Below are 19,528 nucleotides of genomic sequence, written 5' to 3' on the forward strand. Positions count from 1 at the left end.
GACTACACGTGTGCTTTTTGTAAATAAAATATCATAGGAAATAGTTCTAATGTATGTCATGCTAAGTTCAGAATATATCAAACTACACCAACTTAAGTAGTTTCTCTTAGAAGTCTGTTTTAGAAGGGTGAAATGGTTTTGTAAATGATGCGATCAGAACCAATGTCACGAAAAGGTCATAGTTATCATTAATATGTTTCAGTAAAGGAATATACCCGATCTGTAACCTGTTGGGGATATTTCGTAACCTTCGTATCTAACATGGAACAATCTGTATTTAAAATGGTATGGGGTTCAATGTTCTACTGTTCTGCTTTGACTGGGCTAATGAAGACGGACATACGTCATACAGTGAGCTATGAGGGAAAAAAAATTTCCGGACAGTGGCACTTTGGCCTACTCTTATATCGAATTTTAACTGTTAAGGGATCTTTTACGTGCACCGTGGCTCAGTGAATGAGACGCTGGCTCACTAACTAGGAATTATCGGGTTCGATAGTCTTCATTAGCCTGGTTTGTTCGGAAAGGTTGACCCTTAAATCCCATTTCATTTCACATTTAGTAGTGTTTGTTACTCGTTGGTTACCAGTTCGTCATGTAGAGTTAATTCGTATCAATCTTAATGCACGTGCATATATTACACCTGAGTGCATCTATGATCGGTGTGTATTTATTTTTACCACAGAGAACATGTAACCGAAGATTCTCGACCTTTTCGTGTAGTTTGAGACCTGATGTAACTTGTGTTTATTAGTTGAATATTGTATTCTTATCAATGTGCAGTAGCCTATATAGGCAAGTCGTGTATATATGTACGTATATCATGCTACTGTAAACGAGTATATTTATTTACTTTACAGTAGGCAGTCAACCAAGATTTGGGAAACGAACGGGTTTCAATTACAGATTCCTTCTCGAGTTCCGCTTCTCGTCATTACCCGGTTCAGATTTCATTTTGATGGGAGGTGGTGACAGGCCTGGCAAAACCCGCCAAATCTCACAATTTCTCGCTGCTTCTCTCACTGGCTATAATTGACAACGACAAGCCGACAAGATCGCGAAGAATCGTTTCATCTCATGCGGCTACTTAAACAGTTCGCTACATCGTATTGAAAGTGTTTCTTAATTCTGTGTTCCGGTAATATAACAGCTATATTCGACGTCGTGGGGTTTAATTCATAGTGACAAACTATCTATGATAACTTAGCAGTAAATATCGAGATAACTTTTCACTAGTTTTAACGCGGTGTGCGTACACCAAACCATTTGTTGAAAGAAGATTATACCCAAAAAAACTGCGACTTTATTTTTAGTGGAAGGAATCATATTCAGGTCATTACGTTTGTTTGTAAAAACTCTGCGATTTGTCAGTGCAACCAGCAGACATTTTACAAGAATATCATTCTTCGGAAATCGTCAACGTCATCTAAGAATTTAATTTGCCGACGTCATCATTGTGTTGATTCTAATCGCAGCAGACAATTTTGACAACAAGGGGCGAAAAACCCGAAATATATTTTGAACGAAACTTGAAATCTGAATATCTGATAAGTTCTGAGTTATTCGTAAACAGTGAATTTGTCAGAAACGTGCAGAAGTGACGTATGAAATGTGTGCAGTTTCATAATAGTGATTATATAGCACGCCATATTGTATCGTATACCCCCCAAGACTGAAGTAGCGAGAAATCTCTAAAGACTGAAACCTTGGACTATAGCAGGTAAACAAACTAAAACTTTCTTGTATTTTGTATCTCAGACATCTTTATTTTTTGTAATAATTTGCTTTAGAATAAGCAAACTTATCCTTCATATTTAAAACGCATCCTTATTGAAATGTCATATTTTATTCCTGTAATTAATTTGGCTTTAGAGAGAGAGAGAGAGAAATGGGGTTTAACGTCCACTCGACACAACAAGGTCATTTCGGGACTAACATATGGTTTAATTTTATTTCAATAATCGCTTGTGCATAGGGGTCTTTAGCAGTGGGAGGAAACCGGAGGACCCGGAGAAAACCCACGAGGTTATTTGGCTTTAGAATAATTTGAAATTGGAATTATTCATGATGATAAACAATCGTAATATTCATATTTAAACAGGTACTTATTCCATTGTCTTGAATTGTAAGGACTAGTTCTGTTATTATAGAGGGGGTGAGTGGCGAAGTGTTAGCGCGTGCGCGTTGTATCATAAGGTCTGTCATTGAGTCAACTCGTGTGGTTTCGATTCCCTGATTGTACGCGACCAGAAGTAGGGTCGTACGTCTGTCCAACCTCGTGGGTTTTCTCCGGGTCATCCGGTTTCATCCAACAGCTAAAGACCCATACATGCAAGTGAATTATTGAACCTATAATATAACCTATCATATGAAGATATTCATGTATTGCATATTCTCGAATCGATTCATCGGCTTTAAGAAATGGTAACTAAAATTATAAATATAAGAGAGAGAGATAGGTATAATATAGATATGGATATAAGGAGTATAGAGATGTATAGATATTTGCGTATTAAAAGAAATGGTAAATATAAGACAGGGAGAGGTATTATGCAAACGTATAATATAGATATGGGTATTTTGAGTATTTATGTAGAGTTATAGATATTTGCGTATTAATAGAAATGGTAAATATAAGACAGGGAGAGGTATTATGTGAATGTATAAGATAGATATGAGTATTATGAGTATTTATGTAGAGTTATAGATATTTGAGTATTTTGAATATTAATATTGGACAGAGTTATTATGTGAACGTTTAATATAGATATGGGTATTATGAGTATTTATAGAGAGTTATAGATATTTGAGTATTTTGGATATTAATATCGGACAGGGTTATTATATAAACGTTTAATATAGATATGGGTATTATGAGTATATTATAGAGATATTTGAGTATATTGCGTATTAAACGTGTGAAATGTAAAAGGAAATTGTTGAATGGGATGACGTTGTTGTATATGTATACAGTTTACTATAAGTCTGAATCATCACCAGATGTGTTCAACACCAACATATTTTAATCAACCACAACTTCCCTTTCTAACTGCACTCAATTTTAAACATTTCAAATAAACAACTCAACATATATTTCCTTGGTATGTGTATGTTATGGAAGGGCTGACACCACTTCCCATTCGAGGAAATCATACGGCTAATATGCCTTTATATTTCAAATAAACAACTCAACATATATTTCCTTGGTATGCGTATGTTATGGAAGTTCTGGTAACACTTCCCATTCGAGGAAATCATACGGCTTATCTGCCTTTATTCTAACGCTTAGATTTACACTTCTAAAATGGCGCCATGTCAAATACATTTCATGTGCATGTGTATTTTAAAGGGCGCTCCATGCCATTTCTCATTTGAGGAATTCGCATAGTTAACAGAGTTTATAGTTCTCTTGTATTAACTTTAAAACAGAATCAACTATTCATGTCAGTTATTTATGATTGATTGAAATTCATCCACCCATTCTTTCAGTTTTAATATTGTGTTGTAATTGTATAGTTAGGCCTAAGTTAAAATTATAATTGTATAGTTAGACCTAAGTTAAAATTATAATTGTATAGTTAGGCCTAAGTTAAAATTATAATTGTATAGTTAGACTGAAGTAAAAATTATAATTGTATAGTTAGTCCTAAGTTAAAATTATAATTCTATAGGTTGGATCTAAGTTGAATTATAATTATGTACAGATGAGTCTAAGTTAAAATTATAATTGCATAGGTTGGCCTTATTTAATATAGTTGTGTAGTTAGGCCTAAGTTAAAATTATAATTGTTAATGGTGACTGGATGATATGACGACAAATATTTAAATATATTAACTCGGGGTGATATCATCAAGGTAATTTGTACAATGCAATTTGTTAATATTATAATGGCGTAAAGTGTGGGTGGGGTGGGGAGCTTTTTGCAATTACATCTTTATTATTATGGAGGTATAATATTCATGTATGTGGAACCTTTTATTAATAATTGCCAGGAATGTTATTAAAACACAATGGAATGGAAAATGAACAATATTTTGATTCGATTTAATTTGTAAATTGTTTATTCTTTTACCCAATGGTTGTTTATGTTTATATATATGATCAGTAGGACGTTAAACCAATTTCATTCCATGTTATATATCTATAATATGTAACACAAATTAAAATAACAATGTTACGAATTAAACAGGAAAGGATAGTTATATTGAGACTTTCATGGATATCCGAATGAATTAATTGTTTTAAAAATAGTATTAATTTCGAATGTATTGATCAATTTAATGGCATTAGGAGAAGGATACAAAAAAACATGGTAAGTAAGCTAATATTATTTCCCTTTCGTTTGGGTAGGGTGTATAATATTATACTATAATATCAAGTAATATATTATATAGACAAAGTAGTGATGTGATAAATAAATAAATAAATAACATATTTTATTGTAGAAGAAGAAACTTTATTGAATAACAAACTTTATAAGGTTATGTGCATATACAAATAAAATAATAGAAATATACATGAAACAAAGGATACATACATGTACATAATTATACAAAGATACACAACTTTACAAAGACATGAACGAATTGTATACAAAAAACTCCTAAACGTTTTAGCCAATGTTTTTGTAAATTGATAATCCTACCAATTTCAACGTTAATATCCATTATATATTTATAATTAAATATTACTAGTAGGTTGTTATTGATGTAATGTAAATCATAATATCTGTTATAATGTGTAATGTCTACACTATTTCTACCCTGCACGAGAATATTCAAGTTATACTAACTTATAATTAAAGATTACTAGTAGATTGTTATTAATGTTATGTAAATCATAATCTGTTATAATGTGTAATGTCTACACAATGTTTCTACCCTGCACGAGAATATTTAAGTTATACTAACTTTTGTTTGTACAAACAATTTGTGAGATCGTATGTTTTAATTATTTTCAAATTTTGCCATTCCTTGTAAATACTAATCCATATATAAATATCCCTCAGAACTCAAAATATCCGAACATTGTTTTCACAGATCTGGAAAAGTCATCAGCAACCAAGGGAAGGATTGGTCAACCACAGGGGGTATTCTAGACGGTAATGAGGTCCCACAGGAGAGATATCCCTCCGCCATTGTGATGGATAGAACCACTGTATACTGACAGGGTACCAATCAGAAATACTTAAGAAGACTCGGAGGGGTGCCGACCCTAACGACTATATTATCAATTGTCTCCACACAGCACCAGTACTAAGCTGAAAGTCAACGAGTTTAGCATCTGTGTCTGAATCAAGCTGGCCTTGTTGTTGTTACTTGTTGTACGCTGGTGTAGACGAATTTGATCGAGTTAGACAGACAAGCCATCAGGAAATAGAAGAATATTTTAAGTGACGGATTGACTGTATCGTGATATATATATTAGAGATTTTGAAATAGTGATACCCTTGTGCTTGTCGGTGCTGTGCATCATACCGATATACACCGTGAGGTTTATTGGAGTTGAATAAGACTTTGAGTGGGATTTCAACAACTTTCTTTTTATCGAAAACTTTGAGATTCGTCTTGTATTTTTTCGTGAATGAACAGCTGATTCCACGCTGATCAGAACCTTTATAAAAATACGATCCATGCAGCTGTAATGTCATTTATTATTTTCTGACGTTAAGATTCACGGCATATGAAATAATTGTAGGTAACTTTTTTTAAAAACAGTTGGAAGGAATCTAAATCATAGTGTCTAGTGTTATTGAAAGCCAAGATGGAGGATCCGGAAAGAATGAATGCTCGCGCTAATCAAGGTTTTGCGAGTAATTACAACATGAGTCGTTTTATTCAGAGACCGAATCCGTTTGATTGTATGCACGGTGGAATGGGAGTAGGAGGAAACATTGGGTACTCATCGTATCCCCCGGAATGGGGATTCATGCACGGTTCCTACCCGACTACAAACATTAACAGAGAAAGACACACTCCTCCGCCGACCCAGTATCATCCGCCGATGTCAAAAGACTATGGTATAAATAATGGACTAAGTGGTTCGTATCCCTCTCCCCCCGTGGGAAGGGGGGTATATGATACGACTCCATCCTATAATAATAATATTAGTAATTCCCCACCTCGTCAGACGACCTGTATAACTCCAGATATTGATAGAAAGGATAACAAACAAAGAGGTAAGATATTTTATTATTTTATTTTTAAAATAATGGTCACAAAGTTCGGACCCACATCGATTTTATTATTTTATTTTTGAAACGGTCACAAATTTCGGACCCACATCGATTTTATTATTTTATTTTTGAAATGATCACAAAGTTCTGACCACATCGATTTTATTAATTTATTTTTTTTAAATGGCCACAATAAAAGTCCGTCCCACATCGATTTTAATAAAAGAAAAATTTAATGGTCACAAAGTTCGGCCCAAATTGATTTATTCGTTTATTTTTTAGAAAGGTCACAAAAATCGCGGCCGAAGATTTATTTACAAGGTTTTGTTTGACAAAATCATTTTAATAAGAGAAATTTTATTCTATATTATTATTTTGATTGGGTTTTTTTTCTTCATGGGTTTGAGTACAATTTTCAATATTTAAAGGTTTCGAATTATAAAGATTTTGTGTAGAATTTGAAATGTTTAAAAGGTTTTGGGTATAATTTTAATTGTTTAATGTTTTCTTATGTAGAATTATTAATATTTTTATTAATAATTAATATTTTTTAGATAGAATTTTTAATGTTTAGGAGAGGTTTTGAGTAGAATTTGAAAGGTTTTGGGTAGAATTTAAAATATTTAAAGAGTTTGGGTATTATTTCAAATATTATGGAAATTCATTGTTTTTAAACATTTTAATCGCTATTTAGAGACGTCGCAGTTAGAACCCTTTTATATCAGGTTCCCAATTTTGATATTAGGTTTGATTGTAGGCTAGACTGTTATTTTAAATTAAAATTGGTGAAAATATTAATGCTTTTTAAAATAAAGAGTATTAGCGATTAAATTTTTATTCGATTTAATTCTTTCGACATAATCTCAGTGTTAATCTTAACGTTTGAAACTCACCCCGTATATATCCCAATGCAACCTTTGTGTAAAAAATCTACATTTCTATTCTGTGTCAACAGTAGGACGTTAAACCCAGTTTCATTTCTATTCTGTGTCGACAGTAGCACGTTAAACCCAGTTTCATTTAATTTCTGTTCTGTATCCTAAATGACCTGTGGTTATTTATAAGTTTTAGTGTCGACGTGTTCAGGGGTAGATCAGAACGCTGTGTTAGGGAACAATGTTCCTTTTCGCGCCCCATTAACGGTGTTATTGATGTTTAAAACCGGAATTCCTCATCCATCAGATATTTTATAGTACCTTCACAAAAACACGAGATGCAATTATTTAGTCAGTATCATGACAAGTTCCAACAATATGTAGTGAAAATAATCCTTCCAAAAATATTTCCAGACTTTTGAACATGTTTGACGGTGTCATTTGAACTCTTATTTGTGATTCCGCAAGCCATTCCTGTTATTTCTAGAACATGTCAATTACCGTTTCGTGTTTTAAAAAGAAATCTATATTAGACAAAAAGTAGCTGACTAAAAATGTATACGGAATATAAATTACTGGTTTATTACCATGCAACGTTTCGACGACGGTTCTCTCGTTTTATCAAGCAAGCAAGTTCTATAAATAATTTCTATCCAATTACTAAAAGTCACCCAGTGTTGTAAAAAGTAGCTGTAATTAATCGTATTGACCCTTTGATAATATTACGTTTCGGTTTATTTAACGAACCGATTCCTCAATTTTACTTTACCAGAGACCTTATTCACAAAACCTTCAGATATTTTAATGATAGGCCTACAGTTTTTGGTTCATTGACTTAGCACTAAAATAACAGCACACATTTTTAGCTCGTGGTCAATGAAGAGTTTAAATTCTTAATATATTTGAGTTTACGATTTCTTGAATAAGCCCCCCTGGTCGTTGATTTTAATATGATTGTAGCATTTATGATTCAATGGCGTAGGGTTTGTTAAAGGCTGAATACCACTCTTGTTGTAACTGAATAATATGTCCCAATCTTTATTCTGGTCAACAAATTGTACTATTTTACAATATTCCAATTAATTGATGATACAAATTTCATCTTAACACACCTAATTTAAAAAATTGGAAAAATTCAACTAAATGATTTGAAAAGCCTGACGTAAAGCTTTTCAAATGTGACTTGGATTTAAAAATATTTTTGAACCCTTTGGACAAGTAAAATAGGATTTAATGGATAATTTACACAACAGGAAGGACACTAACACATCTAGTACTTAGAATAAGGCTATTTTTTTTATTTTCTGGAGCTGCCAAGCCAGCAAGAGTGTTATTGTCCCTTTAACACAACTCCGATATTGAAAACTGAATAATATTGAATAATATTTCATAAATCGGCTTTTGCCTGTCGTTATTATTTAGATTGAGATTTAAAAATTTAACGATAAAATTGACAATCGAGACCAAGTCTGGGTTGTCAAGTATCGTTGCTACGATAATAAACAATCTAAGCTATATCTTCAAACAGTCTTAAATTCGCTCAGAATAAAGCTATTTGAATGAAATTTTCAATATACATGTATAGATTTTTGGCTATCTATTTTTGAACTATTATAGCAATAACACACAGGTCTTTATAAAAAATCTTACATAATGTATCTTAAATAATAATGTACATTTATGATTGCGATTACATTTTTCTAAGCGTATAAATTCCTACAAAAGTGGAAATTATCAAACTATTGTTTTTTAATTAGTCACCTTTTCTAAATTGTTCTCAGAGTTGAAAAAATGGGTGTTCTAAAAAAACAATGGAATGAATATTACAAAGGTGGGTGGGGTGGGATGGGGGGTAATTCTTCCATCTCCGCCATTACACTGATGTATTGTTGTGATTTGAACTAAATTCTTGACGGTAATAAATGACTTTTTGACGACTTGTTTTTTTTTTCTCATATTTCACAAGCTATAACTGTATAATAAATCCAGTTAGTGCTAGTTATTCCACTGTAAACATCACACAAATATTAGATTATTCTTGCTAGATTCTAATAAGATTATTTATAAATGCAGACAAACTGACATTGTAAATACCGTTTTTTATTCGCTAAACACGCAGACAAACTCGTTTTGTATTTAGAGTTATTCATTTTTGCGTCTTTCTCTCATCAGATAGAAACTAAGTCATTGCAAGAATGCATAGCCCCGTGGGATTTTAAAAATCAAAATACATATTTTGTAATTAGTAATTGACTCTTGAAAATTGAAAGAAGGATATCATCAAGGTTCTTTTAGTCGAGGGGAGAGGGGTTATTGTTTTTTTGGCTGCGCGGGCAAATAGATTAACATGTATACAGAAACGGTCTGCCATAATAAAAGAACAATAGTCTTAGGTTTGAGGGTATGTTTTTTGGTGGTATTGTTTATTGCGATTCTGTGAACATTTGTGAACTAATTTCGAAAATATTAAAATAACTTTTGTGTTCCACATGAAAAATAAGGACAGTTCGACTGTCATAAAAACAATATAAAATCCAAATACAATGTCATAGACTTAAACAGATTGTTCCCAAATAAGTGGTATGCAGTCAGCAAACATACACTGCCTCGTGTACTACATCTATGAAATATAGACACTAAAACATAAATACATATTCAGAAAACTTCGGGAATTCTAAGTATAATAATCATGTTCTAGGTTGCTGAGTGCTAAATATTCATTCAGTTTGACTGGATGGCCGAATGGTTAGCGCGTGCGCGTTGAATCATAAGGTCTGTCGTTGAGTCATTCATTCATTGACTGGATGGCAGAATGGTTAGCGCGTGTGCGTTGAATCATAAAGTCTGTCGTTGAGTCAATGACGTGGTTTTGATTCCCCGGTTGTATGTGACGCGTTGATCGTCTGTTTCGTTTATTCAATGTTCTGTAGGTCAAATAACACCACACTAACCGACAATAGAATAGGCTACAGAGTACATTATATACGTTCTGCCTTGGGTCGGCTCTGCGATGATAATGTTACAAGAACTGCTACAAAGAAAGGAAATTGGGATCAGTCATTGTGTGAAAAAGGCTTCCTACCCATCAAAATTTTATTAATCGCTTTGCACTAACTTCTCCCTAGGGTAAAAAGCGCCAGATTGTATCGACTGTGGTAAGAATTTTGGCAAATTACCTCAACTTATTCTTGGCTGGTGTTTCGCGTATTGAAATGTATATTTATTTATTTGTTGAAGTCGACATTGATGTGGGGATCATATATATCCAATTTTTTCCTCTGTGATATTCGAATTATATTTTCTACTCTGGAAGACTGAATGTTTCGGTTTTCTTGCCACGGGAGGGTTTAATGCGATGTTTATTTGTAGTACCTTTGTCGCGGTATCTGCAACATTGTCTTGTTGCTTTACTTTCTCAATTCACGAAAAAAATTCAAATTTTACGGTTTCATCCGTTTAGCTAGACACATGTAATGGAAACAAGATTTCAAGCGTTAGTTCCTCTTTTTGACAGACATTTTATTTATTATAAATTATGCAAATAATTGTTAAATTCAAATTTAAAAAAATCAAATAATTCATTTATCTTCAAATTTATTTAAATTATATTTAAACTCCATAAAGTACAAGTTATTGAAATATAACCATCAACGCTTCTCTCTCCTTCTGCTGGTCATTCCAATTGATTTGTCACCCTGACGTAACATGCTAATATAATGACGTAATAGCACGTGGTAGCACGTGATAAGAAGTGTTATGGTAATTAAAGGGAATTAATCATGTAATTTGTTTAAAGTGACAAGTGTGAATGATGCTAATTTACGACCATTTCGCTACCAGATAAACATCAAACGTTTAATTTATTCATAGATTATTGACCTATTAACACCTAAACATACTAAAATGGCGTCTTATTCTTCAAAATTTCTCATTTTCGAGTAGAATTTAAATTTAGAAAATATTTTATAAAAAATTGAATAATAGTTTTTAAAAAGACGCCTAATTCGTCAATTTTGCAAGATTATGAAGTCAGCATTATTTTGAAAAATTGGATATATTCTTTTGAAAGGAATTATTTTAGATTTTTGTACTTACAATTTGTATTAATACATTTTAAACAAAGACCGACGTGGTCACTAACGGTGACTTTTTTTTATTTCTATTTTGATAGATGAAAATTTTCATCAACAGAACATCTTTAACCTTTGTATTTGCGTTTAAATTGATATAATGAAAATATGTATTGACCTTTCAACGATTTATTCAAATATAAAAAAACTTACATTGTTGTTTCAAAGAACAATTTTCAGAATTTAAACTTCGACATCTTAAAAATGTTGTTTATTAAAGAACTACTCACTAGATTTAAACTGGCGTGTTATCAAATCGGAGCAGAACAGTAGGACGTTAGACCCCATTTCATTTCATTCCATTTCGTGTTATCAAATAGGGACGATGTTGTTTTATAATTGACTCCCTACCGAGCTAGATAAATTCGATTAGAAGAAATCACCATGAATTATGTTAAACGTGTGAAAACTTGAGATAAGATGAAGATGATACAGTTTACTAGTAAATCACACTTATTAATTATAGAGATTACCATATTACTTAATTCTGTATTATTTATATGACCTCCATGTGGTAACGTTACATGGCGTCATATAGTGACTGGTATTTAAGAGATATTGAACTAACAGCCCATCGATTCTAAGTTCTCTACAAATGCCTCACAACATTACATTACACAAACTTTTACACATCATTATATGGAAAAATAGTTATTAATTTAATTGGGCAGCGTTTCGAAGAGTATTAAATTGATAACGCCGAGGGATTATTCATGGAAACGTTGCTCAAATAAATTAGTAACTGTTTTTCCATTAGTTCAATATGTGTTTTAGTTTATTGCTCTATCAAATGCCTCTAACATTACATAACGCATTATTGAATTACAGACATAAATATAGTTATTTACAAAATATCTTATACAATTATAGATTACGCTATTTAATTATAGAACATGGTATTGAAGTAGACGCTATTAAGTTTTAAAATAAGCTATTGAAGTATGCGCCATTGAATTATTAGTTATTGAATTATGGAATACGCTATTGAAGTATGCGTTTTTGAATTATAGAATATGCTATTGAATTACAAATTACGCTATTGAAGAGTACTATTTTGAATTATGAAATACGCTATTGAAGTATACGTTATTGAATTATAGAATACGCTATTGAAGTATACATTATTACAATACAGGATATAATCATATAGCCAGGGGCAGTATTACTCTACAAAATGCATTATTATTAATATACAAGGTGGGGGGGTATGGCAGTACAGGGGATATTATTACATTACACGATGCATTATTACCCTACATAATGCAGTATTACACTGCAGGGGGGGGGGGGGGTATTGACTTACAGAAACCATTATAACATTATAGAGTGAATTATTACATAACTAACACGTTTAGCCTTACACGGTTTCTTACTGTTATTTTCTCATTATTTGCACTACGACCCTATAAAATGTAAGTTTTAGGGCTTTTTTTCTATGAGCCATTTTAGGTTTTTATGTAGAACTGACATCAAACGTCAAATAATCATTGCAGAAATATTTTCATAATGTTATTTGCCAAAGGAATGAGAATTTTAAATAGAATGATTAAAACAATCGTCACTTGAAGAGGGAATTAAAACAGTTGAGGAAATTAAAATAAATTGACAAAATTTTATGTGAGTCTCTTGTGTGAATCTTTTGAACCAAGAAGACGGAGCAATTACTACAACAAAATAAACAAATAAAATGCCTATATTCTGACAGAATGGCCTTATCTAAATATCCTCTTTTAAACCTAGACTCACACGTTGCTTGAGTTTATCTTCACCTTCAAAGACAAAATCTTCTCTTAACTGATACACGCAAATTTTATTACACAAATGATTCTTTGAGATCAGACCCGAATTTCAACACCTTCATAGTAAGACGGTCACAAAAGATAACCGTGGGTCGATCTCTAGTGATCTCGAATCTTTCCACCTCAGCTTCTCCAGCCCAGAATTGTTTTGAAAACCCACAGAAACAACACAGTAATAGGCGTATCAAATTTTCCAAAACAGAGGCCATTTTTGTTTGAAATTTACCCAGATCGTTTTCGTTCCCTCGCTGAAGAGCTAAGCGAAACATAGGATTGTTATTTCACTTTTGGTGAAAAGTTTGTGTTTCTAGCTTGCCTAGTTATTTAGCTGTTTTCTCCCCACGGCGAAAACCAAGACTGAACTTGTGCTCCGGTACTCACTGTGTGAAATTAAAGTTCTAATTCGCTATAATAACAATTTATAGCTCGCATTTCTATAATAAATAATCTAGCACCAAGTAGACTGACTTTTAAAATAAATATCCACAGCTTAAGTTGGACTCCAAGCTTTTGGGATAAGTAATAATAAGTTTTATTTGAAAATAAAGTCATATGTTGGACACAGTTTGATAACTGAAATTTACGTGCAGACATTGATGTTTAAAATAAATAAAAATAAGTTTATTTTAAAAAAGAGTCGTATGTTGGAGTTGGACACAGTTTATTAACTGAAATTGACTTTCAGTACATTGACGTTTAAAATAAATAAAATCCGAGATGATATGGAGAAGTAGATGTGTGAAGCTGTCAAAATAAGCAAAATAATTTAAAATATACATCACGAAAAGTAAATATTTTTACAATGATATTGAGAAATTTTAGGTAAAGTTATATAAGATAAAATAAAACATATGTTTTTGAAAAGTTTAATAAATAAACTATATGAATATTACGGCCCTTCAAATTATCACTGACAAGAGTGGTTTTGGGGGAGTTTTGGTCAATAAGGGGGGTTTGATGGCCGAATGGTTAGCGCGTGCGCACTGTATCATAAGGTCTGTCATTGAGTTAACTGACGTGGTTTCGATTCCCTGGTTGTAAGTGACAAAGGGTAGGGTCGCATGTCCAACCTCGTGGGTTTTCTCCGGGTCCTCCGGTTTCCTCCCACTGCTAAAGACCCCTACTGGCAAGCGATTTATTGAAATGAAATTAAACCATATGTTAGTCCCGAAATGACCTAGTTTGTGTTGAGTGGACGTTAACCCCCTCTCTCTCTCTCTCTCTCTCTCTCTCTCTCTCTCTCTGGTCAATATATCCTAAATTATTGCAAAAAGTCACCTACCAGGAAGTATATTTATTCTACACATTATATTCAATATTGAAATGATTTTATACAAATTTGAAAACATGGATGATTGAAATATTGACAAAAACAGTCGTTCTGACAAGTATTGTTACCAAACCACGGTTGTCGGTGATTAGTATAACTAACTAAAAATATTAAAATAATCCATTCGGTCTTGTTATCACTCTCACGCAAGAAACGATGTCAATAATTTTGAATATCGGCCAATAATTATGAATAATCTGAGACCCCCCCCCCCCCATCATGAAATGTCAATAATGTTCAATATAATGTTCAACATAATCTCAGACTTCCCACCCTCATAAGATGTTCAATATAATTTCCAACATAATCCCAGAGTTCCAACCCTCATAAGATGTTCAATATACATGAAATATCCAACATAATCTCAGACTTCCAACCCCATAAGATGTTCAATATAATATCCAACATAATCTCAGAATTCCCGCCCTCATAAAATGTTCAATGTAATGTTCAACATAATCTCAGACTTAACCCATCCTCATAAAATTTAAACCTGTCAATAACTTTGAATAACATCACATTTGTCTGCGATATAACCCTCGCTGGAAGCAGACGTGAAACCTCAGTTCCGTTTCAATAGACAACACAATTTATATAATGGAAAACAATGACTGGTTTATACACATATATCACGAAGTTTCGACAAATATTCTCTTAGCGTTTTCAAGCACAAATATGTTTGTTAATGTCCTCAATAGCCAAATGCCACTCAAGGATTAGATGCTATGGATCTTGAACTCAGTGAACCATTTACTTCCTTTTATCAAAATTACAATCTGATTAAAACACAGATCTATATTTCGTTTCGTTTTTTTTATACTTTCAATGACCTAAACTACATGAAGATCTAACAAGTTATAGCGATAGGTCACGTCAGGGGTTAAAAGACCGACTTATGACCCTATGACGTCAGACATTTGATTAACCAATCAGCATTGGTGTTACTAGTGGATTACCCACAGTTCCGTAAAAAACACGCCTAAAGCTCGCCGTAACAGACCGTTTCATTGGCTTATCCCTGACACCATTCAGAAAACGAGTTAAATAACAACTCTTCCAGATCCAAGTGTAGTAAAGACGAGTAAAACGAAATTTTGAACTATAAAAACGAAACGAAATAGGATCTGTGTTTTAACCAGATTGTCAAAATTAAATCTCTAAACGCTTTCAAAGGTTAGCAACATCGGAAATCATCCAACCAAAACCTATAGTTTAATAATGGCGAACTTTTTATATTGTATAGCAATTAAAAATATGTTTTCTATCAGATTATATCCAAATATCTACTGTGAAAATTAAATTTCTTGTAGGGACTGATTGTTATATAACTCTAAATTGATGGACGAGGGTGTAGTTGAGTTAAACTATTCATGCAATATTTTTTTTCTATCGCTTCAGGGTTAATATTTCTAACAATTAAAAGGGTATTATGATAGGTTCGCTAATAAATTGACAGTTCACGCTATAATAGTTAAAAACTAGGTAATGCAACCGGAATATCTTGAAAATTTCAGTTAAATTGCTGCACTCTGAACTGAGACAATAGCTTTTGGATTTTTGACTAGCCTCGATCATCATTACTAAATTCGGTGCGATCCAGTTTTACGTTTTATAATTTTTGCAAAAAATGTATTCCAATCCGCTAAATTTCGCAGTTAATTAATTTCTAATTAATAATTTAGATAACGATTTACCTCTTGCATAATGTATGTTTAAACGTTAGTTTAGCACTCGTGTTCTGGTATCGTCTGTATTGTCTGTAGTTTATCTCGCAACTATCCTGCTTGCATCGTCTATTAAGGAGAGAAATGAGGTTTAACGTCCACTCGACACAAACTAGGTCATTTCGGGACTAAAATATGTTTTTTAATTTTATTTTTAAATAATTCGCTTGCGCGTAGGGGTCTTTAGCAGTGGGAGGAAACCGGAGGACCCGGAGAAAATCCACGAGGTTGAACAGTCGACCTTGTCTATTAGGACCGAATATGTACTCTATCTGTATTCACTATATTTTGTGGATTTTTTTTTTCAGATTCACCGGATCCCTATAAACTAGATTTATCGGTGAAACCCCGGAAAGAAAGAACAGCCTTTACAAAACAACAAATAACAGAATTAGAAAAAGAATTTAATATGCATAATTATCTGACAAGATTAAGACGATATGAATTAGCTGTTGGACTAGATTTAACAGAAAGACAGGTAAATATATTTTATTTTATTTTCAATATTTTTGCCATATAGTGCGACGTTTCGGCAAGTCTTCTCTTATCGGGATGTGTGTGTGGGGGAGACGGGGGGGGGGAATTGTTAGCTATTGGTCTAGATCTAAGAGACAGGTGAATATATTTTATTTTATTTTCAATATTTTTCCATCTATTATGAGTATGGGGTAAAAAAAATCAAAGTTCACGTAGAATGGAATAGAAATATTTTTCCCGGCCCCGAATTCACAGAGCATTGTCAGACTTAAGTTAAAAATTTACTCAACTTTCAATCACTGTTTATGAGAAATATCTGTGATCCAGAAACACAAAAATATTCACATAGTTTTTTTATTGATGTATTTGATACATTAAAACAACTCAGATTTTATAAAGGGCTATATTTTAGTTAAAATAAGGCGAACAATTTTGAGTAAATTCTTAACTTAAGTCTGAGAATGCGTTCTGTACTCGGGGTCAGGCTTTTATGGGTGTGCATCAAAGAAATTAAAGTTCCCACGGAAAGGAATATTTCCTATAGAAAGGAACAGATAGTGTTTCTCTTTAAATATGCAATAGAAGATTTAGAACAATATATTGTATAATATTTTTGATGTGGTATTATACAAATCAATATCTGTCAGACATCAGAAAAAATAAACGAAATGGAATTGAACAAAACACGAAACAATTTATATTTAAGCAATCACGGGTTTGTATTCATATAGCACGATGTTTCGGCAAGTCTTCTTTTATTGTGGAGGGTTGGATGGTCGAATGGTTATCGCGTACGCGTTTTATCATAAGATCTGTCATTGAGTCAAGTTGTGTGGTTTCGATTCCCCGCTTTTACGTGACGAATATACAACAATACTTCATGTTGCAAGATTTAATTTAACTGATTTCATGTCACCTTTTCAGGTAAAAGTCTGGTTTCAGAACAGAAGAATGAAATGGAAGAGAGTTAAGGGCACTAAAGTAGCTAAAGATCGTGTCGATGGCCAGATTAAGCCGATCATGGGCTCGAATATCTCATCAACCAGTAACAACCTGGCGGACGACGATGATACAATGAATTCTAATGACATGGATTGTCTCGGTGATGAGAAATTTTAATACCGGATTTATGTTAGGAGTTAAAACTAAGGCTGTTATGTCTAAACACTAAATATAGCAATAGATTGGATTCGTATTGACCGTTTAAAAAAGAAAAAAAATGTGTTCCAATGGAAACCAATATTTAACACTCTGTAATATACATGTATCTGCAAATGTACGTGTGAATGTGTACCAGGTTTGACGTCCGCTTCGGACGGTTATATCACAGGCAAAATACCTTGTCCTAATGAAGGTGCCCGAACGTATACATTTAGCATGGACGTATATTAAACAATTTTATGACTTTCGTTTTTAAAGCGAAAGTAGAAACTGTTACATGTGTTCCGGGATATGTTCCCAGGGACAGAAATGAAAAGACAGTAAAGAAAGAAATTTTTGTCTCAGACAACTAAGTGTTCAGTGCATTTACATTTATCATGGACGTATATTAAACAATTTTATGACATTCGTTTTTAAAGCGAAAGTAGAAACTGTTCCATGTGTTCCGGGATATGTTCCCAGGGACAGAAATGAAAAGACAGTAAAGAAAGAAATTCTTGTCTCTTAAAACCAAGTGTTCCGTGCATTTGCATTTATCATGGGGACGCATATCAAATAATTTTATGACATTTGTTTTTAAAGCGAAAGTAGAATCTGTTACATGTGTTACGGGATATGTGCCCCTGGGTTAGAAATGAAAAAACAGTAATGGAAAAACATTGAACAACGTTTCTTGTCTCATAAAACCAAGTGTTCGGTGCAATATACGTCTGTATTCGAGATAAATTGTAAGACACGAAAGGCTTGAATATATCACCAATGACATCAGAGAAATAATGACCGCTTTTAAATCATGCTGATGGAAGTCTGTTTTGGACGTTATGTATTGAACATTATAATGATAAAATACTAATTTTGTCGTTGACATTTGTCTTATAATAAAACCTATATATTCGTATACATAATTATGAACTTAAAATGTGAACTGCTCATTGAATAAGGTTTTGAGTGAGGATATCAGATTTTAGAAACGGACACCTAGAAATGAACTAAGGTAACGTCACAGACAAAAAGGACACCTAGAAATAAACTGATTTATTCTATAAATACACTCGAGTGAACCATTGAATAACCCGAGCGGTATTCGGTGGTCATTGAGTTCTACCTATATATATTGTGTGGTAACGTTACAGACAAAAAGAGGCACAGTGTCCCCATGCCTACCACGCCCTATGGAAACGCCCAACTGTCTTCCAAAAATTAGAGAATTTATGAAAATATATTTGTTATACCTTTACTCATATCGTAATTACCCGTTCCACAATTTAAGTTTGTGTATAATGGCATTGATATTAAAATCTTATTAATAATCTTTATAATCTGAGAGGCATATACAGTTTATTCCAAACTAGCCATATGTAAGCCCCACGTGCATATCCCCCACCTACCCTTTCTCATCGATGCTAAGATGAAAACTAGCCATATCTAAGCCCCACGTGCAGACCCCCCCCCCCATCTTTTCTCATCGATGCTAAGATTAAAACTAAAACTAGCCATATCTAAGCCCCACGTGCAGACCCCCCACCCTTTCTCATCGAAGCTAAGATCCAAACTAGCCATATCTAAGCCCCACGTACAGACCCCCCACCCTTTCTCATCGATGCTAAAATGAAATGATTTCTGATAATTATTTTCCTTATCCAGGCCATAATCTGAATCGTGTCATTCGATGCGATATTTTGAAAATGTTTCAACCCGCTGCTGAAAATTGTTGGCGCCTTCACTGGAACAGTAACGGATTATTGTAGTCTCATAATACAGTTTATAGTTAATTTCAGCTGAAATATAAATTCAACTCAAATATCAAAATATATTTATCCGGGCCGTATAGAGATATTTCGTTCCGTTTTAATTTT

The 19,528-nt window shown here is 33.0% G+C and overlaps 1 protein-coding gene across 1 annotated transcript; it reads left to right on the plus strand.

Annotated features, from left to right (window-relative positions):
• The first annotated feature begins 789 nt into the window (after positions 1–789).
• Positions 790–18,570, plus strand: LOC126822455 (homeobox protein MOX-2). Its single transcript, XM_050551388.2, has 4 exons — positions 790–1,720; positions 5,041–6,179; positions 16,343–16,512; positions 17,436–18,570. The coding sequence occupies exons 2-4, from the start codon at positions 5,765–5,767 to the stop codon at positions 17,628–17,630; spliced, it is 780 nt and encodes a 259-aa protein (XP_050407345.1). The 5' UTR covers positions 790–1,720; positions 5,041–5,764; the 3' UTR covers positions 17,631–18,570.
• Positions 18,571–19,528: the final 958 nt, after the last annotated feature.

Source organism: Patella vulgata, chromosome 5, assembly GCF_932274485.2.
Source record: "Patella vulgata chromosome 5, xgPatVulg1.2, whole genome shotgun sequence".
NCBI classification, from domain to species: Eukaryota; Metazoa; Mollusca; class Gastropoda; family Patellidae; genus Patella; species Patella vulgata.